We start from the raw sequence: 22,293 nt of genomic DNA, 5'->3' as shown, positions 1-22,293 counted from the left end.
ATTTGGGGGCAATGAACAAACCCCAAACCAAAACACTGTGTCCTCAACACATGATGAAAACAGACATCCCAGAGTCTGCTGCTGCTTCACTCGCACACCAGGACATGCTGGAGCTCTCTGTAACATCAAGATCTAGGCTGCAATTCTCTGCTACAGCTCTGCAGCTCAGGAAGTACCTATCAGAAGCAAAGTCCCTTCATATCCATCTCCCTGGTTTCACAATTTCTTTAACATGAGACAGACATTTTACCCTCATGTTTTGGCACAAAAAAAAAAAATACAGAACTGAGTTTCGTCTGTTCCTGGGGTTTCACCTGCTTCTATGAACCTGGTAATACTACCAGAAATACTCCCTAAATAGCATCAGAGGAATCACTTATCTCTTCTTGGCAACATCTTTCTTTGGTTAGGACTGCAGTCTAGCTGCAAGCCTGCTTATTTTTCAGATTTTATTATGCAGGTCGGTTGGTGACCCTGCAAACTAAGCCATGGCTAAAAGCAAATTATCTGTGTGAGAGAGAGAGAAACAGAGAAAATGTGTGTGTGGATAATGCAGATATTGTCACTGAGTTTACCTTGTTTGGGTGCTATTCTGCTTTAATGACTTCTCCAAAAATGGCACAATCTCCAGTACCTGTTCAAGTACTGGAAAAATCAGGGGGATATTACTGGGAGACAAAAGATCCTGCCCAAACATTTGTCTTTTCAGAGTCAAGGCACTACTTTATTTATTGCACCAATTTTATATTATGTATGCCATCTTTTTATTTTATTTTTTTTTTATTTAGTCAGTAAGCCATCTCTTATGTCATAAACTGGAAAAAAAGGCTTCAAAGAAGATGCATCATTCATGTAAGCAATATTAGGAACAGGTGTATATGGCTATTTTCCTAGTTTTGAAAAAGGGAAGGAGAGGAAGGAAGGGAGGAAGGGAGGAAGGGAGGAAGGGAGGAAGGGAGGAAGGAAGGAAGGAAGGAAGGAAGGAGGGAAGGAAGGAAGGAAGGAAGGGGAAGGAAGGAAGGAGAAGGAAGGAAGGAAGGAAGGAAGGAAGGAAGGAAGGAAGGAAGGAAGGAAGGAAGGAAGGAAGGAAGGAAGGAAGGAAGGAAGGAAGGAAGGAAGGAAGGAAGGAAGGAGGGAGGAGGGAGGGAGGGAGGGAGGGAGGGAGGGAGGGAGGGAAGGGAGGGAGGGAAGGAAGGAAGGAAGGAAGGAAGGAAGGAAGGAAGGAAGGAAGGAAGGAAGGAAGGAAGGAAGGAAGGAAGGAAGGAAGGAAGGAAGGAAGGAAGGAAGGAAGGAAGGAAGGAAGGAAGGAAGGAAGGAAGGAAGGAAGGAAGGAAGGAAGGAAGGAAGGAAGGAAGGAAGGAAGGAAGGAAGGAAGGAAGGAAGGAAGGAAGGAAGGAAGGAAGGAAGGAAGGAAGGAAGGAAGGAAGGAAGGAAGGAAGGAAGGAAGGAATCATAGACTCGTTAGGGTCGGAAAGGACCTTAAGATAATCTAGTTCCAACCCCCCTGCTATGGGCAGGGACACCTCCCATTAAACCAGTGATGCCTTCTTCTAAGTGTGTGACTGTGCTGCCACACACATGACAAGAGCTTAACAACGCTATTGATTTAAGTCAAATGCCAGGGACTCGGTTCCTCAAAGGAAAAGCCAGCAGTTAAAAAGATCACCAAATGTGATTCTGGCTACTCCATTCACATACCTGCTGCTGGGCTGTTACCTGTGACTGCACTTTTAAAGCCTCACTCAGGGCAGTCTGGCTTTAACAATGCTGTCGTGCAAACCGGATCAACAGGGTTTCTTTTGAGTAGTTATTTTTCTTCTTTATTCACAAATCAATCACAATTAAAAAAATAGTTCCCTTCCACTTTCTCCTGGATTGACTATCTTCTGTGTTCGTGAGTTGAATACAAAGCTATGGCAGGTTAAACTCAGGTTTTTTCCTTCTTCTGTTTGTACTTGATTTTTAAAATGGACCTGCTTCTGGTAGCACAGTAAAGACTAACCCCACAGGCTTATGTCTCTGTGGTTTTTAATAACATTTTCTTTATAAATTACTATTTTTCATATGTTCTGCTGAAAAGAAATGGTTTCAGCTCACATACTCCTAGAGGCAAAATACTGGGAGAGCATTGCCAATACTAATCTCTACACCATATGGAGGTACATACGACTTCAGTGCTTTTACTGCAGCAACGGTCAAAGCTGCAAGTATGTCCCACCAACATTGTAGAAGGTCTCAACACATGTCTCCTTGAAATCGCTGTCTTTATAATCAAATTATGTGTAGATGAATAGAAATCTGTCATTCCAGGATGCTAAGGGAAAACATTTTCACAGCGTAGAGAAAAACAAGAGGCTTTAGAACATCCCAGAGAATCGGCTCTTCTAGCTGTTGTATTCACCTATCTGTTGCTATGCTGTTCCCATCAGCTTGAAAGCAACAAAGTAGTCTGGCTTTACTAATATCGCCATGCAAATAAAGTCAATAAGCTTTTGGGAAGAGCAAGAATGGAACAGGAGTTGGAAAACAGTGAAATTAATGCTGACATTTTCTGATCTATGCCAAGCCAATTTGGACCTCCCCAGACTCACTGAAAATAAGTCCAAAGGAGACTCTAGATTGTATTGTCTGACCTATAGCATTTGAGCTTCAAAATCTAGTAAACCTGAGCCAAATAACCTATGTTTCTCTAAATTAAATTTATATAAAATCAGCTTTCTTCCAAAAGTATCTAAGTCAAGATGACTTAAAATTAAGAAATTTACCATTTCAAACATTTTTCACCCATGACTAACAAACATCAGCCCACTGTTCATAACTGGAGTGTGAACGTACGTCCAGTCTGGTTCGGCTTCAGCTTCCCTCTGTTAATTGATTGTTATTTTGTCATTCTTCCCTATGCTGCCCCTCCTGCTAACAGACCAAGTAAATCAAATCTATTAAATCTCGGATTATAAAGCATTTTCCCCAATGATCAGCTAGCACTTGCATTTCTTTCTGGCACCCTTGATGACTTGTCAGTGTCTCACCTGAAGTAAGCATAGCGGAAACAAGTTAAAGAAAGTAGTTCTAATACTTCTGCGCCGAAATTACTTTTTTTTCCTCCCATGAGCCCTTTGACACATTCAGGAATTTTTATTTTAAGAGATATGTCTGTATAACTTGGCAAAGTATCTTTTCTCTTGTCAGCAGAAAAGCTGCAATTGCAACCTACCCCCAAATATTTTTTTTCTGCATATCTGAATCTCAGGGCTAGGCTCACTGAAGGATGTTAAAGCAATCCAGCTGGTGACTTGTTAAAAGTGGCAGAAACATCTTGTGAGTAATACAAATTATGTGAAATTGTTGGTAGAAGAGAAATATTCAACAAACTTGAACAAATGGAACCAAATTCCTTTTCTCCTTGCTCTGGTACATGACTGGGCTGTCTCAGTGCGCTTAAAAAATGACACTGAAAAATGTATGGGCAGATTCTGCTGAAGAAAATACCTGCAACTCCGTACAAAGCTGAGATAACGTCTCTTCCACAGATAACTCCTCTAGGGAAAAAACATAAAGAAAAAAATCAGGGTTAAGAACAGTAGATGTGAAATGCTAATGCTCTGCCCTTTATTTCATGTGAAAAATAGGTAATTCTATATTCTCCCCCCACAGAAAAATTTGGATGGGGACACTCCATAACCCACCTCATCCTGGTACAGATTCGGGCACAACTTTTGTTCATGTATCCTGGACTACTAAACCTGCAGAAGCTCTGGAATGCTGTTATCAGGACAAAGCCAACAGAATTCAGCTTTTCATTGTCTATCCTCTCTTTTACTAGAAGTTTGTTAGCTTTTGGTATTTATGGAGAAGTCCAGTACTGAATGCAAAGTCTCACCATTGCAGACGATGTGCAAGAAAGTTTTCCCTATTCTTCTACACAAGACTGTGCAAGTGATAGCAGATGTCTGACTAGTAAAAGATTGGGCATCTGTGTACTGCCTTGCAGAGTGCAAAACACCTCCCCACCCCTACAGCAAACAGCAGTGCTTTGATGTAGTCCTGAGAGAATCCTTCACAGGGACACTTCACTTTAAATGCACCGCAGACTCTGAGGCAAAGGAGGACACAAATCAACTCTCCAACTTCGGCAGCTTGATTTTGCAATGTGGAACTTTCTAACGATATATCTGCAAAGAAGCAAAGTAGAGCAAACAAACTGGCCAGTCCCCAAATGGCTCTTCTTAAATAGTAATAAGGAATGAGAAAGGACAGAGTGAGATGGATAAAGCCTTGAAAAGACCCATCCTTAGCTGGTAAACCTGGGAAACAGTTATTCCACTTATAATGTCTAAGCTAGGCTATTATTTTTTTTAAGATGCTACTCAAGGAGCTAAAAAAAAAAAAAAAAAGGATTAAGAAACTCTGCAGAGATTTATAATCCTGGATTTATTTTAACTATCTTTAGAAATCTATGATGAGATTAATATGGCCAATATAGACGTTTACAACCAAATGAGTCATTTACAGTTTCCCCCTGGTCAGTGGACAAAAATGAGCAAGTACAAAGTGCAGTTCATGCCATCCCAAGGTAGAAAGCAGTACTTGTCCAAAAAGATATTTAAGTGCCCTAAATGGATCTGTTTCTCTCTAGTGACTGTAAGGAGAAAGATATAAAAATCTGCTTCATATTCATCATACTGGGTGAATCTTACACCCCATGATTTTGATAAGTTTTACAACAGGCCTCAAAGAATTTAGCCTTAAATCCATATCTCCAGTAAATTTTCAGACTGTGAGTAAAATGATGCAAAAAGTACCCCGCTCAAGAGATATTTAGGAAATTCGCATGTCTTACAACAAGTACCTTTGCAAATTAAGTGCCTGCTTCAGTACCAGTAGTCATTTGAAAATCAAGCTAATTGCATTTAGAAAGCCAATATGTGTTCTGGGGTAGTTCTTGAGTTGTGGTGTAGCAACCATACATATTCTGCCATCTCTCAACCTCAAAGTGTGTCCAGGTGAGACACAAATCATCTATTATATCTGTCTGATAACCAAGATGCCTGAAGCATGAGTTCTGCTGCATGTTGGATTCTGTCTTGTGACTCATAAATTGCAAATAAAAAACTGTATTTTTTTCCTCTCATAGCTGGATTGAAGAACACAGTATCTTCCCACCCTATAAATTTTAGGCTATCTTGAAGGGAAATATATGTTGGGGAACAAGATGTGAAGTGGAAAATAGGAGCTATCAAGCCTATAAGTCTGTAAAGCATAATGTATTATCGCTGTTAGTTCTTGTATACAAGCACTATACAATGAAACTGAAGAGTGTTTTTTGCTCTGTTTCTATGTCTGCTGGCCAATGCAGTGAGCTCTCCTAACAGAATTACCTCTGCAACATAACAAACTGATAACTTCAAAACCTGTACACAGAAATACAAAGACAGAAACCGGCAGATGTGAAACCATGAGCCACATTCCTTGAATTGAAAGAAACAGGTGGGAGAGCAGGAATTAGTCAGGGATGCATCTCATTTACACAAGCACTCATGCTGTCACTGCAAACATGACTAAACACAAATTACAGGGCTTCATCCTGCAAATCCAGCCAGCCAGCACTTGCACGTTGGACTTAACAAGCTTGACCAGCCAAAAAAAAAAAGCTTCTGCAAAACCCAGAAAAATCTATTAAATAATAGAATTGGGAAGAAAAGCAGAATCATTTTAAAGAACAAGTTGCAATTACGCAATTGGCAAGGAAGAAATATACTGCAAATTGTAAATGAGGGAGTATGTTTCAGAAACACTCATATCACCTTTCAGATTTCTCTTCTCAGTTTTTGAAAAATGTTTGCTCAAGAGAAATAAATACGCAAAAGTCTTCCCCAGATTTCATGGCAATTCAGAACTGGAAGCAACTGAGGCCAGAAATCACTGAAAGGCAAGTATTTTGAGAAATGTATCAAAACAGTTCACCTCTCATCAAATGTATCAACAATTCACCCTCTAGAAATCAGACTACATCCTATAAAAGGATTTGCATAAGCTGAGAAGACAGTCATCTTTAACAGTGTGCCAAAATAAATATGAATCAGAAAACAGGGATAAAAGTCCTCTAAAATCTCTGAACAGCCCCAGAATTTTGCTATATTAAATTAAATTGGGTATTGAAAATGCAGCACTAAAATATTCAGTGAATTTAAGTGTCTGTTCACTTACCCAACTTCAGCTGGGGTAAATCAGGAATCTCTTTCATTATGAGGGTGTAATACATATGAAGTCCTCTTTGAGCATTCAAGAGCAGAAGACAGAGGTCTTTATGCCATTTGTATGCATGCTGCATACAGTTTTCAGATGGGACATAAAAGCTGCCCTGTGTAACAAAAGTATCAAGAAAATAAAATACAGGGATTAAAATTCATCGTCTCCATTTATCCTAGGGGCTTCCACAAAATTTTAGTTGTGGGCAAGCCTTTCATTTCTAATCAAGCAGTTGGCACCGAAGAGAGATTTTAACCATCCCCTTACCTCCCAGCCGCCTAACCATCTAGATGCGTAATCGTAGTAGTATCTCATTCAACAGACACATTTGTCCAAGCCATACCAAAACTATTAGCTCGCAGCAATACTGTCACATTTACAAAGATCCTCATCCCAAACATTATAACACAGAAGTCCATCTCTGTCCTTCACACATGTCCCACTGTGGAGCCAATGGCTCCCAACAATGTAGAGAGTGCTGGGCAAAACAGACCCTCTCTGCTATAGCACATGGGGTGGAAAGAACTACAAAGATGGTTAGATTAGCTTTTATTTTTCCTCATATCCTCTTATCCCCTTTTGCACAGGTTGTAGCTTGATGGTATTGTCGTATGCTTTGTTATGCGTATTAGTGAAAAAAATGTAGATGCATGCCCTGTCAACAAATATGAGCCACTTTGTATTCCAGAATCAGTCTCTGGATTATTGTATCTCTTGTGGGAGGAGATGTAATTGGACAGATCACAGCATGTTTAATACAAAAATTCCCCAAACAACACATTTACATTTAGAACATAAGCTGAGATTGCATTAGAGCACCATACATCAAATGTTTCAATTCTGTCATAAACCACTTCTCATATAAATTACTTGTATTTGAAATTTGCACTGCTCAGATTTAAAATAGAACTATTTATTAAGTCATCTTTTCTGCCCAGGATTTCATGGAGAGTCTCAAGTTCTTTGAATGTGGACATCTAAAATCAAGGAACTGAACTGTGGCCACTTCTTTCAATTAATTGTGAAGGAAAAATAATACAACTGACTACCTGTTCTACACTGTAGACCCATTGAATCAGGACCAAGTACAATCATAAAAGACAAGTCAAATTTCTCTTCCTGTCCCATATCTTTGGAAGGAATATCTGCAAAAGAAAGGTGCTTCGAGTATACCACTGTATGAGAGAAGCAGCACTGCAAAGCCACCATTCAAGGCTGCACCAAACAGGCGCAGTCCAAGCCATGCCACTCACTGAGTAAGAAGTTGTATCATTAAGCTGAAGCATTCTGATGAAACTCTATGAAATGGCAACTGACTTTGAAACCTTGTTTGAAGGGAACATCCATACTAATCTGAAAAATCATCTTGTCAAGGTGTAAAGTGAGAGTTACAGAAAAAAAGATGCCAAGCTCCAAATCTCTGGTCCTTCAGTGATTTAAAGGCACTACTGTGGTTACAGGGCTGTTTCTTCTGAAACTTGTCACACACATGCAGGATGCAGAGTAGGACATAACTGCAATTATTAAACCCACTTCAGGGACAGTTTAAGCTAATGTGAACTAAGGTTTGTGCATCCTCATCTGCAAGGACCCCAGCAGGCCAGGCATCTGTCAGATGATTTTATTATAAACTGCTGCAGCTAAATCAACTCATCCATCACTGTTCAGTAAGTTTAGAAATGTCAACAAATATCTTTCTTTGAGATGGCCTGAATATTGTAAACCTTCCACATTGACTATTTCAATTGAATCTTCTATGCAGTTATTTAGGGGGTCATCTATTTCCTAGCCTATAGCCTGAAACAAGGATTCAGACTACAATGCTAACAAATCTAGTTCAGCAACACAGTATATGATATTCTAAGGAAAAACTCTGCCATAAAACTAGCAGTCCCAGCCACTACAGCAGTGGCTGTGACCTGTTAAACAGCTACAAATTGCTCAGCTCTCTGAGTTTCCTGTATGAGGAGCACAGATGCTGTTTAACTTCTGGTTAAGACAAAACTCTTATTAAAAGAAAAGTTCATATTGAAGCTGACAGCTTGCATAAAACATGATGGCTTCCCTGACCTTGTAATACCCATTGTAAAAGTACACATTACCTTCTTTTGAAAGGATTCTCATGACCTTTTTGAGTTAATTCTTTTGGTCTACTGTTATTTTAATCTCATTAGTTTGTAGATTGACAGATTTTTCTATGAGAGCTGTAAAATATATCTGCACTGATCTCCTTCTGCAAGATCGCTTGTAACAGTAGACTGTATCTCTGGCTTTTGCCCTTTTCTACTTCTGAAGATTTTGGAAGCAAATGAATGTCTGACAAATACTCACTTCAAGACTTACCATCTGAAGGAACTCTAATAGCAAAGATGGATGACAGCACAGAAGCTAACGGTAGTGACATGAGAGAAAAGTATGACTTCCATTGTGCCAACATCAGAGGCAAAATAGTTCAAGAAAGCCAGGGCACAACAGAAAAAGAGGCAGCCAGGAAAACAATGCAAAGAACTGCAAACAGTGCTGATAACTGGAGTCTCTGCAATGATTTACATTAAGAATATTTTTTCCTGTAATAATTGAAAGCATAGCAGCTGTATAGATCCCAAATGAAAAGAAATAAAGCTGTCCCATCAGCCACAAAATGAGATTGTTTTCCAGGACCCATCCGATGAACTGAGCAATGAGATTCCTTTTTATGTTGAGCAAGTTACTGGTAGAAATATAGTCGTATTACCAAAACCTACAACTGGTGACCTCAAGAGAAGGAAAAGCTTTACCAACTTCGGAAACTGAACTAGTCCCATGAGTGCAAGATTTGAAAAGCTGGAGATAGGGAGGATGATAAGATTGTACCTTGTCTGATCTTCTATAGATAATGTTCTTTTGCTGTGGTCCACAAACCAGCAGTAAGTCATTAAACTGAATGTATTATACTGAAAGTAGAATCATAGAATCATTTAGGTTGCAAGAGACTTTTAAGTTCATCTTATTTCTAGTGAGTCTGATTTACCTCTTTCCCCCTTCAAACTTAGTTTAAATATCTTTCCATGAGCCCTGCTCATGCTCTCCTACACAAAGATCCTTTTTTTGCCTTTGAGGCAGGTGTAACCCATCTGTCACCACAGGTCTGGTGTCGTGTAGACCTACCCATGATCAGAAGCCCCAAATTCTGCCAGTGAGACAAGGCTCAGAGCCAGGAATTAATCTGCTGCAGCACAAGAGCAAAGCTCACCCTGCAGCCTGGCACCAGGTGGGAGAGTGTTCCCACTGGGGTTCTGCTTGGGTACTGCATCAGTCATGGTGGGTGCAAAGCTTAGAGAGGACTTGGCCTCCTGCTGAGTAGATAGCTTTGCTCTCTGGTTGAGTTACAACACTCTTCTGTGCAAAGTGGGACTGCTTGCCTTAGTGACAGGTCTCAGACAGTGTCGGCAAGATGCAGGTTCCTGGCAGGTCTCTTGGTTCTCCCTGAGATTTCCTTATTCCAGGAAACCTCCTGTGCACCACACTTTTTTCTGCAGATCATTTTGGCACCAGAGCTGCTCACCTCAGAAACTGAGTAAATGGAGAATACTTCATCGTTCCTTGCTTTTTGATGTTGAAACAGAGAAACTAATTTTCCTAAGTGTCATGTGAGCACCTACGTGTACACACTATGTCTGTAGGAAACATCACTTAAGATATGTTTGTAGGCCGTCATGAAGAATTACGTACATATAGCCTTAATATCTCTGTTTCACAGTTTATTGAGGAGGGATGATATAAGGAAAAACCTAGTCAAATGCTAGATAAAAACAACTACCTAGAGTTTTGGAAATGTAAAGGCTTCAGTTCAAACAGATCATGTTCTCAAAATCTAGATAACAACATCAGGCTGTCACTGTCCCTTGTCCATCTGACATTTAAGATGTTCTACTGCTACATTTACCCATCCAAGTAAAATAGCCTACAAAATCAACAGCCTCAAACAAAATAAACATTCTTGACAATATCCCTGCAGAATAAATTTAAATAAATCAGTCTTTTAAATGAATAGGTTTCCTGTGTAATGTTCTTTTCAGTCAACAGATTTCTCCTATGATTAGAGTGTATTGCTTTATAAATGTACTTTTCCTTTATAACAAGAGAAAAGAAAATTACTTGAGAAAAGCAAACATGCATTAAAGAAGGTTCATGCCAATTCATTATACAAATTCAGAGAACAATTTGTGAAGATCTTTTCCAGTGTACTAAATCCATCTAATATCAAATGCCACCAACTGGATTTTACGCTTTGTAATATACAGTAAGTTGCTTGTATTTGTTTTGCATTAAAGTAATTTCACAAGCTATGTTAACTATGTGCAATGCTCAACAATAGCACTAACAGTTGGTAAATTAGATCCTTTACATTAAATCTAACTCAAAACAGCATTTCACAATTCAGATTGAAATTCAAATTGCTTGTCAAGAATTTTAAGATGCTAAAAAGCTATTCCAGACTAAATAGACAAGTTTTGCAGTCTCCAGCAGTATTTCATTAGCAGATAGAACTAGCCTACCTTTCCTACTTCTGGCAAAGATCTAGACATCTGCTTCAAACAGAGGAATAAATCTCAGCATCCCAAGATGAATGCAGTTTCTGAGAGCACAGTGTCTGCTCATTTGTCTGCATGCTTGTATTGGTCACCTAATATATAAATTTTTTTATAGCTTCAAACTCACTGACAAGGAGATTCTTCATCCCTACTTTGTAGACTGTTTTCTAAGATAAGAGAATCCCTGTTATTTGGTGGTTGGAAATGAAATTAGCTTGAGTTACCGCGTTACTGTTAACACTTTATTATCATATTTCAAAAAATGAAAGAGGATTAAAAGATAATTTTTTATAGTTAGGGATATGACTAAAGGATACAAGCAGAATACTCTTTCACATGTGTAGGAACACAAACGACAAAGAGAGGTATTTCTATTTCATAATTAAAGGAACAAAAAGCAAACCTGGAAGTGACCCAGGAGTGATGTCACACAGCTCATATTATGCCAGTTATCCTATGCTTGTTGTTTCACAAACATTTATACTAGCAAAGTGTTAGTTTAAAAACCCAATCAACCAACCAACCATCCAATGTTTCTCTTCCTCCTCTAATTTTGTTTTTCATTTTTTGCTGAGAAACCAATAGTAGACCCATAGATATCCCCTTTTTATGTGAAGGGCCACACATGGCTATAAATGTTGAGGGAGATATGATATATCCTTTTTAATAAAATCGATGTTGTGAAGTTAAAAAGTACAATATACAGCTTGAGCAGGGGGTGCCACTGATTGGAGAAGAGGAAATTCTTACCACATTTCTTTTTCTGAAACTGGAACATGCCAGAAATTCTCTTTGTCTTAAAGAGCTTACGATGTAACTACGCCCCAAAACAGTTCCTATGGCAGAAATGACATGAAATCCAAAGGGATAAAAGAACCCTGAGGATTCAAATTTAAGTATTTTCAATGAGAATGCCTAATAAGAAAAAAAAAAAACACCAATTCAAACAACAATATATATACCTATATGTATGCCTACATGAATCTATATATGTATATTTACATTTCCATCCAGCTATGGAAAAAAAACAAACCAATTCCCCTTCATTAATTCACTCAGCAATAGAAAATAAATTCTAGATCCCTGTGCCAGACAGTTCAAAGATACGGAATTCCACAGTGGCCAACTTGTGGATGTCATTCTGTGGTGACATACTGTTTCTTCTTAGCCTTGTTTCCTCAGTAAACAATGCATATTCAATCATGCTGCCTGTGTGTGTGTCACTCTGCAAGTGCTCCCAGAGACTTTTCTAAATGGTGGCTGAATTTAGCCTTCTTTGAAAGACAAGGAAAAGTCCCCAAGACATTTAATGTGTAAAGGTGTGGTAAAAATGGGCAGTCAAGAAAGAAAAGGGATTTAAAATATTTATCTAACAGAAAGATTGTGCTCTACATGTAATAGGCAAACCTTGATTCTGTCTGGCAGAAGACCAGTACATCTCTCTGTTTATCTGACAGCAGCAGATGTATGAACACAGAACTTTCTTGAGGGATTGTTGACAACCACATAAGCCAGCTCATATATTCACATTCTTCCAGTATAATGGGAAGACAACATGCTTATGGGAGAAACAATTAGGAAAAATTGAGAAAATGAAGTACCTTCCATCAAACAAAGTGAATCCTAGAACCAAAATTGCAAGATAAACAGATATATTGGATTAGGATGCACTTGAATATGTGTACTCCATCAGCTGAAGTAATAGCCTTGCTTGTATTGATTTAGTAGTCTTGTACATGATATGATGGTTTGTTATCCAAAGCTCAAAAACAAAAGAAAAATAAAATCATTATATTTTTCTTTGATTTTTATGACATTAGAATCATGGAATCACAGAATGAGGTTCGAAAAAAACCATCATGCCCAACCTGGAACTGCAAGTCCACAACTAAACCATATCCCTAAATGCCACGTCTTTTAAATACTTCCAGGGATGATGACACGGCAGCCTGTGTCAGTGCTGTGTGGCTGTGGCAGCCTGTTCCAGCACTACACAACCCTTTCAAGGAAGAATTTTTCCCTAATATCCAGTTTAAACCTCCTCTGGCATAACCTGAGGGCATTTCCTTTTGTTGTATCACTTGTTACTTGGGAGAAGAGACAGACACCCACTGTCAGGTACTTCCATGGTTTCTAGCATCTAGAACCCTTACGTCTTTGATGCCATGTGTACCTCTGTCCCCTACCTCCCCTGAGATTGCGGACCGAAGGACCTTGCTAGTCCCTCAGACGTTGGTGTGCTGCCCTCGGGCTTATCTCTAGCAAGCCTGATTTTATCCCTTTCCTCTTCATATCTAGTTCAAAGCTCTTTCAATGAAGCTGCTAACTCCTCCTCAAAGATCCTTTTTGCCTTTGAGACAGGCATATTCTGTCTGTCGCCAGCAGACCTGGTATCGTGTAGACCAACCTCTGATCAAAACCCCCAAAACTCTGCTGGAGACACCAGGCTCAGAGGCAGGTAGTGGACTGCTGTCTCCTCTTGTTATTTCCCTCATCATTCCCTGCAACTGGAGGGGAGGAGAGCACTACTAGTTCTTCTACTAGCTACACTAAATAAAAGTGTCAATAAAGGACAACATTTGCAAAGAGATTGACAATATATGGAAATATTTATGCTTTGCCTTTCACTAAATCTGTTATGTAAGAAAATGTAGGTTGGCATTTCATAAATATAGGATACAATTTGCCATTTATATTGGCTCTTACATTTAGTTGTTTTGTCAGAACCACAGGGATGATAATGCAGTAGAAGAAATTTTTGAGTTTGGAGTCAGATTTAGTGATAATTTTCACTTTTACAAAATTAACAGGAAGAAAGGTTTTGAGACCCTTGAAAAACAGAAACCATCAGGCTTGAAAAAGAGCCATCCTCTCAATAAGTAGAAGATAACTATCCTGGTAGCTCTTATGGTTGTGTCTCATGGTTTCAATAATGTAAGCTACTGTTGAAAAGGCAAACTGTAGGTTTTTTAGTTTCAAATGGCTGAGAAAGGAAGAGTGGCCAAGGAAGTATTTGACAGGAAAATTTCCACCTAAAAATACCATTCTAGTGAAATGATAATGCATCACAGGTCACATGAATTTCCATAAAAATTCTTCTAGCAGAAAAATCGGGGACATTTCACAGTTTTATTATTTCTATTCAACACAAATGAAGTTAAGTTCTGAAATGTTCAGCTTGTCTGAAGTCTATTTTTCATATCACATCGAAAGCTGAGCCTAGTGTATGGAGGTCAAGTCATATCCTATGCATCATCACAAGTGTCTACAATCATAATGGCTCCTCATGTAAATGCACATGGGTATTCTATAGAAATATTCAAAAATTCTGATGATGATAAATAAGAAGGAGGAAACTACCATTTCCTCCACTTAATCTATAGGGTAATACATCACCATAGAGAAAATTAAAGCCATAAAAACATTTCTTTAGCAGTAAATTAATCACTGGGGAAGATGTCTTATGGAAGTTAGAGCAGGTGTCTGACAGGAGGCCTACTTTTTCCAAGATGAGCACTGAAACCATCTGGCACAAGAAAAGTCATATGTTTTTGTTTCCCTCTGTTGGATGTATATATGAAAACGATACATATTAGTCCATATCTTCATCTCGTTATTATTAAGGATCTGTGTAGGGAATAGTCACAAATCACACTTATCCTTCGGTTAAGAGGTGATACACCAATACTGAATAAATATTTTATATGGGAAAAAAAACAGTATTTGATTTTCAAACTGCTTGGAAATAATTGTTTATGCAAAAAAGAGGTCAGCTTAGACACATAGATAAACAGATGCATATATAGATGGCTTTTATGAGTAATTTATTTTTAATATTTATAAATACAGATACACACAGATGGTGTAAATTCTGACCTCCTAAGTGATATAACACAGTGAAGACATCAAAAAGGGCCTTAGTACATTGTCCTTTCTGATTAGAGTCCATGCTGCTTACTCACAGATAAGGAAAGCAAATCCCCTCCTGTTGCTGTGATCAAAAAAGGACCCCTCAGCTGAAGAGCTGACTTGTATTACACATCACTGCAGGCAGCAGGCATAAAAACAGTCAGGTCTTAAAAGGACACTTATTAACATTTTTTTTTCTCTCCCACCTCTTTGTATACAGTTACACACATAGAAGGAGATCTTATTCATTCTGCTATTAGAATTGGTATTCAGGGCAATAGAAAATACCAAAAATGTTTGATTCAACCTTTATATACATAGCAACAGGGAGGGATATGTTCAGGTCCTGCTCTAGTTGGGGTGTAGATGACTTTATGCTATGTAATCATGCAGGTTAGCAGCTGCTGGGGCAATTTTTCTCTTTCCACTAATGCTGTATACTGTTTGACACAAAATACATGAACGAATGACTGAATAAGTAAATAAATAAATATATGCTTCCCAGGATCTTAAAGCATCCTAATAGTTTTGGTTTATAAAAGTTTGCAATTAAATACATAGGTGGCAATGATCAAAGCTCTAACACGTGTCCCAGTTTGCTCACATAGGAATGGTGAGATTAGTACCTAGGAAAATTTTAGCATGCAAACATGTCCAGCTCAGCTTGTCACCCTGGCACATTATAACACAGAGAGAGAAAGAAACAGGCATTTTTGAAGCACAGTTCATACTCTCTGCTTCTAATGTTGATGTTACAGTATGTTATTCCATTGAAATTCTTCTTGCTTTCCACAGACTTTACATGAAAGAAAATTAAACTAGAAGACTGGATGCAGACAATTCAGAGATGGGCAGAGAAGTTTCACCCCAGCCCTTACTAAAAAAAGCCAGAAAGTAATTCATACAGTTTTGAACTGTCCTTTCCTAATAAATTGTGATATTTTCGGGCTTAGAGGTAACAGCTTCTAATTTAATCTAATTTAATTTACTTCTGTAAATCTCCAGCTTTTAGAGGAAGAATCAGGATTTTAATTGGGGCGGTTACATCTGTGTTAGCCTGGAATTATTGAAATACCAATGGCAATAAAAACAACACACAAGGATTAGCAGGCTCTTCTCTTATACAGTGATTGTCATATAGAAAAGCTAAAGAGCATTGTAAATAAGTCAGTACCATTTTCTGTGGTTTATATCTGGGAAAGCTAATGCTCAGAAAGGTCATCTGAGCCACTCTTTTCAGGTGCAGGCAGAGGGAGAGAATTGTGGAATTGGAATAGATATCTTGTTCTCTCAGACCGTATGAATGCTTCAGAGATAATGATTCAGATAATTCACCCAGAGGTAACTGCTGGATCCAAGATGATTACAAGCAGTCCCAGAGCGAGTATTTATCTGTGTCTAGAGTGAGCTTGGAAATCCTCTAACTTAGAGAAAAAGGGGGAACTAGAGGGACCTGAGATGGAAGAAGTGGTGTGAAGGGAAGTGAAGATCCCATCTTGTGTTGTCCTCATAGTGCTCCCTGCAGGCCATGGCTGATACAAGAGACAATTGAAGATACTTTATAGCATGTGGCCTGATTGGGACCTGACAAATGAATTAGTTAAAACCAGTTCTCTTGCAGATGCCATTTCTGTCATAGTGTTTGGTGCAATATGCTATAAACACAGTGAACTTCTATCGTACTGCATGCATCAAACTACTCGGTTCAGCGTTATTTTCTGGGTCTGTTGCACAGACCTAGTGCAAATGGTCACTTTAAAATACTCTTTATTTAATGAAAGCAGTAGCAAGGATCACAGCTTCATATTTAGAAATGCCAGGCTCTATTAAATACTGCCAGTCACAGAGAGAAAGTGACTTCAGGCTTGGGTCTCCATTTATGTATGACTAGAGCTACAGGAATAATTGATTTCACAGTTCAGTGTCCAAACAGGGGAAAAAAGAAAGTGTTAGGACAGCTTAGAAAGAAATTATTTCCTTGTTCAGAGTGAATTGAAAACCCTTTAAAAAAAAAAAAATAAAAGACATTGGCAATAATGATTACAAGTTATCTCTTATTGTGGTTTCACATTTCTAAGACTAGTGAGTTAAGCACAAAAACAGACCTTGCACACCCTCTTAATAGGTTAAAGACACAAATTAAAACATACCTTAAACTCATCTTTCTACATTTGGAAGCTAGAGAAATTGCCATGTGCTGAATCATGTAACATAGTACAGGATGCCACAGCAGATTTTTAAGCTGAGGAGCAGTAAACAGTAGGATTCACAGAGAATGTTTTTATAGAAAATATATTCCAACCTACTGTAATACATGGGTGACATGGTTTAGTGTGAGGTATCCCTGTCCACAGCAGGGGGGCTGGAACTTGATGATCCTTTCCAACCCTAACTATTCTATGATTCTACTCCTATTTCACAGTTTCTTGGTGGTGGACTGAACTCAGGCACTGAACTCAGGACTGTCTCTGGCCGCAGTATTTGGGCTTTCCTGCTTGTTAGGAATATGCATTACCAATGGACATATAAGAGGAGAACTAGGCTGACATTGCATTCTCTGCACGTCATTCAGTTTTGAGAAATAACCCAAGTCACACTTCACTTGTCTCAGTTCTACTTCATTTGGGCTTCTGAAATTTGGTTCCTTTCTTGCCCTTCCAAAATGTTCACAGAAATTGTGTTAAAATTCATTATCACAGTGGTAAGACATTTGCCGAGTCCTATTTTCAAGATGGAGCGTTATCACTGGAATCAGAGGAAAAGGGTCCTGACTGATAACCTACTACATAAGCACAGGCTCAACTCAGCAGTCTCATTAAAGAAACCTACCTATAGCAACCAAGCTTGCTTTGTTCACACAGCAGATCATGACAATGAAGACATAGCTTTGTCTTAGTGTAATTTCCCAACAAGCTGTGCTTGAGTTGTGTGAAGACCCTGAGACAGCAGCACACGAAGCTGCTATTTTAAGTCTAAAAAGCCCAACCACTTTGCAACCTGTTACTGTCTTAAAATAAAATTATACTCAGCTATATGTCCATATATGGAGGAAGAATGACTACAAACATGAGAGAACCAACTTGTCATAAGATAAAGAATGGGCTTCTAGTGTTACTACAGCTTGAAAATATTGTTTATTTTGAAGACTATATTCCAAATCTGAAGGTTGAGTAAAATTTATCAATATGAATAGCTGGAACTTTTGACAGTGGTTGTACACAAATTAAGCTCATTTTATACACAACAGCAACCTGAGAAATGTACTTAAATTGAGAGGTGAGCTCATTGGAGCAGCCTATTGACTGTTATAAGCATTACCTGTGCGCTGAGCAGAGGCAAAGAGCCTTCTGCTAGCAAGTGGGGAATTTGGTGACAAAGTGAACATTGATCCTGATCTATGGGGAAGAAGAAGGAGAAATTTACTGAAGGCATAAGACTGGAGTCTTAATTTAGAAGATTTGTAATAAGAAATGGGAGGAGATGGGTTGCTGGTTACTCCAAGAAGTAGTATTCTGTTTCTGTATCTCTTCTTTCAGGACTGGTGTAAGACTTGCAAGTAAAAATAGAATTTGCTTCTCAGATACCATTGAGATGGACATGTTTGATATTTGTGCAAAAGAAAAGATTCAAAAGTAAGGACAGGAATCTTCCTGTGTGATGAAAGGAATGTATAAAGAACCAGGCAGGAAAAAAGAGCAGAAAAGATACTAGAGATTATCAAAAGGCAAGTCCCACTTAGATGAGGTGATGAATTTCCTCATTTCTAGTTCACATTTTGGAGAAAAGACCTTTAAGAGTTTGATACTGCCACAAGAAAAATCTAAGGACCATTGCTCAAACATCATGCAATATGAAATAAGAGATTTTGCCTTTTCGTGGGGAACCTAGAATAAAAGGAAGCTGGACAAAACCCAACCAAACAAAAAAGACAAAAGAGGATCTCTTTGCATTGCAGTATTTGTCTATATTTCCTATCAATCTAACAGCCTCAGCCTTTGCTTTAGTCAAAACACATTGGTATTAGCTGTAGGGAACACATCTCTACTGACTTGCAACATGACATAGAGACATCAAGAAACCAAGATGGCTTGCGAATTATTTTAATAGAATGGGTATAGGACATGAGCCTCTTGGGATTTCTGGTATGTTGCTATTCCTGCCCATAAAGGACGTTTAGGAACTGCACCTTTTACTTTTCAGACTACTTCTGCATGAGGCCAAGATCACTTTGAATCCTGTCATTCTACTCCCACTGGCTTGGCTTCTGAAATGACTTTTTTTTATAGCTTCCCAGTGGGTCATTTTAGTTCTTGATCACACAGAGTCTCATAGGAAAGAAGAGAGAGGCACCAACATGCCCACCCAAATATATTTATTTGAGAGCTTGGCCCAGCATTCAGTGTGGCGATCTCTATCACCAGAGCAGTTGCTGCGTGATGGTTTATTAGTTTTGTCTTTAAAAATGAAGATAAAAGTTAGAACAATCATAACATTATTTCCAATGTCTTCCTCAGCTTGTTAAATTTAAACATTAGCAACATTTCCAAACAATGGCTAAAGAGGAAATATTTAGCTGTCTTTTGGCAGTGACAAATTGCTTCAACCTTTACAGGTTCATTTTTTAAGCAGTTTGACATTTCGTTACTAAGGCAGGTTTTTAATTTTATTGTTTCTTTCAGTCTGTTACACAGCCACAGTGTTACCAAGTAGGTTCCTATGAGTCATAAGCAGGTGGGAAGAAATCATATCTCTATTGATAGCACTATTATTTTTAATTATTATTTCCAAATGTTCTTGCATATCCCCCTCTTTTCACTTGGTTCATGACTGACTTCTCACTTTTCCCAAAAAATGTGAGCAAAATACACTGATTTGCCAAACTCGATCAAAGCTGAAGTCCAGCAAGTTTTGTTTTGCAACCAATCGTAGTTAAGTATCAAATACTCACTGAGGAGACACAGATAAACAAAGAAAAGAAAAGCTAGACCTAAGCCCCGACAACTTCAGCAATTGCATGATTTAAGGAAAGATTGACTAAATATTGGCTTATACCACAGCCCTCACAGTTCCCATCCTTCCTGAACAAGGATTATAGGAATCATCAATGCTGTCGGTTTGTGCAGTTCTGGCAAATCCAACAAACTTCACAGTAGCACCTTCCGGCAATGTGTTACATCAGCTACCTTATGGTGTATAGAAATGGAGAAAAAACAACCCTTTTACTGGTTCTACATATGCTATTTTTCAGGTTGCATGAATTTTGTCTGTTACTGTATTGTGAAAAATAATCAAGTGAAGATCTCTTGCGAGATTCTACTTGAAGGCTTGTTGTAAAATCAAATAAGGCAAATAAATATCCATTCTCTTAGAAATGTTTCAAAACCTGGTGGGATTTTTTCTGTAGCATTATTTTTTTCAACCAATCACACCCCAAAATAATCATTTCTAACCCTGGTTACAGGCACATTCCTTCTTGCCATCAGTCTGCAGAAGAAATGCTCTGCTTTGGCCTAGGTGTGATAAAGTTGGTCTTTTCTTTGATGTGGGGGGGATGTGATTTCTATGCCTTCTTCTGGCAAGAAACAGCTCAATGTTTAATGCTGCCATTATGCTGCCTTCCTGAAGTCTTCACTTATGACATTCTCAGGCAATGGATCATTTATAGCTCTTTGACATGCATGCAAACATACATCAAGTTGCAAAGCCAATTATAAACCAATGTACAGCCTTTTTCATCACTTCAGAAATCCACAATTTCTTTTTTTTAACACTGGAACAGAAGTAATGGCTAATCAGAAACTTTCCTGGATATGTTACTTTAAGACACCTATATTAATTTGCTGTAATTTACTGCAGCAGAATGAGGAACTTTTCAATAGCTGGAGCTGTATAAATTTGCATAAGTATTACTTTTTCAAGGTTCATTTTCCTAGCCCAGTTGATACCTCTTGTACTATGCATAATGCATAATACATATACCAGCCCTTAAGTAATTTACACCCAAAGACAATCAAATTCCATGAGCCATGAGGAGTTTACCATTTATTCTGCAGGCCATCATTTTACGGTTTTAAATAAAATACTTCTAATGAGTTCAGCAGAGGAGAAGGAGGGTTTGACTGACAGCTCCGGTGTTTGCTTAGAAAAGAAACACAATACATAGAGCAGAAACAGTGCTTTACCACCTCCTGGAACATAACTTCACCTTGCCCTATAAACCACTCTGCCCTGCTCAGGCTTATGCCATTGTTTCTCATCAGCCAACTCTATAAACCAGTGCCAGGTAGGTATAATTCCAACAGAGACATTTCAGATTGTTTCAAGACCTAATAAAAAACTATGAGATGACAATGACATTTGGGGTGGGTCATCAAAGAGCAGACTTCAACTGACTTTATGGCTTTATGGAGAGAGTTAGAGAACATCTTGGAAGACCTTATTGCAGCCTTTCAATACTTAAAAGGGGCTTATAAGAAAGATGGGGACAGACTCTTTAATAGGGCCTGTAGCGATAGGAGAAAGAGTAATGGCTTTAAACTGAAAGAGGGAAGATTTAGACTAGATATAAAGAATAAATTCTTCACTGGGAGGGTGCTGAAACACTGGAACAGAGGCTGTAGTTGCCCTATAACCAGCAACATTCAAGGTTGTGTTGGATGGGGCTTTGAGCAACCCAATCTAGTTGAAGATGTCCATGTTCATTGCAGGTGGGTTTGACTAGATGACTTTTAAAGGTCCCTTCCAACACAAATCATTCTATGAATCTACAAACATGACAAACAGGAAAATGATGAGAAAAGGCTGTTGGCCTTAATTGACTTATCAGAAGCCAGAGGCTACAGATGAATGATGCTGCAGGTACTTCATACCTCATGACACACTCAGCTGTCCTGGGATAATACAGTGACTGAGTGCACAGACAGGGTCAATACACTGGACAATATTCAAACACCATCCTATAAAGCTGGGAACAGCAGAGGTAAATACTGGTGTAAAACCAGACTGACTGGAAGCTTAATTTCTCAAAGTTCACAATAGTCAAAGAAGTAATGTAAGTAAGGTCATATTCATCTGATTGTATCTAGCTTAGGCTAAATAAATCTTTCAACCCAGATTCTCACCCAAATACTCATGTGTAACTGCCTGAATACTCACACACTGTCTGGATTTTGGAAAGATCTTCCTTGAAGAATTACCTAATTGTGCCCGCAATTACTTTTCTTTTTCCAATCATCAAAACACTCCAGTGCAGACTTTGAACATGTGATTAAATCAAATAAACTCCAGGAGAAATTATTCTTCTACAGAAGATCTAAAATTATTCTTATCTTGCCATGAAGCTTCAAAAAATGCGTTATGTATGTCAGCTAAACTTTAATGTTATTCTCCTCTGTCTGGCAATACTTTTGAGAATCATAACACACTTACCCATCTCTATTCTCTTAGCCCAATCTTTTCTGTTTGTCAGACTACTGAAACTTGTCTGATCCTCAGAGAAGCCATGAGATCATTGGAGCAGTCACTTACACACAAGGTGATGTCAGAGGGAATATGCTTCCAT

At 38.5% G+C, this 22,293-nt stretch overlaps 1 protein-coding gene across 2 annotated transcripts in view; it reads right to left on the bottom strand.

Moving 5' to 3' along the window:
- Window positions 1-22,293, bottom strand: part of FAM135B (family with sequence similarity 135 member B) — a 192,938-nt gene that overhangs the window by 21,942 nt on the left and 148,703 nt on the right. For both annotated transcript variants that reach the window (XR_008974967.1, XM_057429781.1), the window contains exons 8-9: window positions 6,208-6,361; window positions 3,490-3,539 (exon numbers count right to left, since the gene is read on the bottom strand). Coding sequence is in view for 1 of the 2 variants with exons in the window: in XM_057429781.1 (XP_057285764.1) it covers window positions 3,490-3,539; window positions 6,208-6,361 (204 nt within the window). In the remaining variant the exon portion in view is untranslated. The remainder of the gene's footprint in view (window positions 1-3,489; window positions 3,540-6,207; window positions 6,362-22,293) is intronic.

Source organism: Pezoporus wallicus, unplaced genomic scaffold (genome assembly GCF_028554395.1).
Source record: "Pezoporus wallicus isolate ANWC-B61680 ecotype Strahan unplaced genomic scaffold, APGP_CSIRO_Pwel_v1 contig_7545, whole genome shotgun sequence".
In the NCBI taxonomy this organism is placed as follows: domain Eukaryota; kingdom Metazoa; phylum Chordata; class Aves; order Psittaciformes; family Psittacidae; genus Pezoporus; species Pezoporus wallicus.
This window is presented reverse-complemented; position numbering and strand designations above follow the sequence as displayed.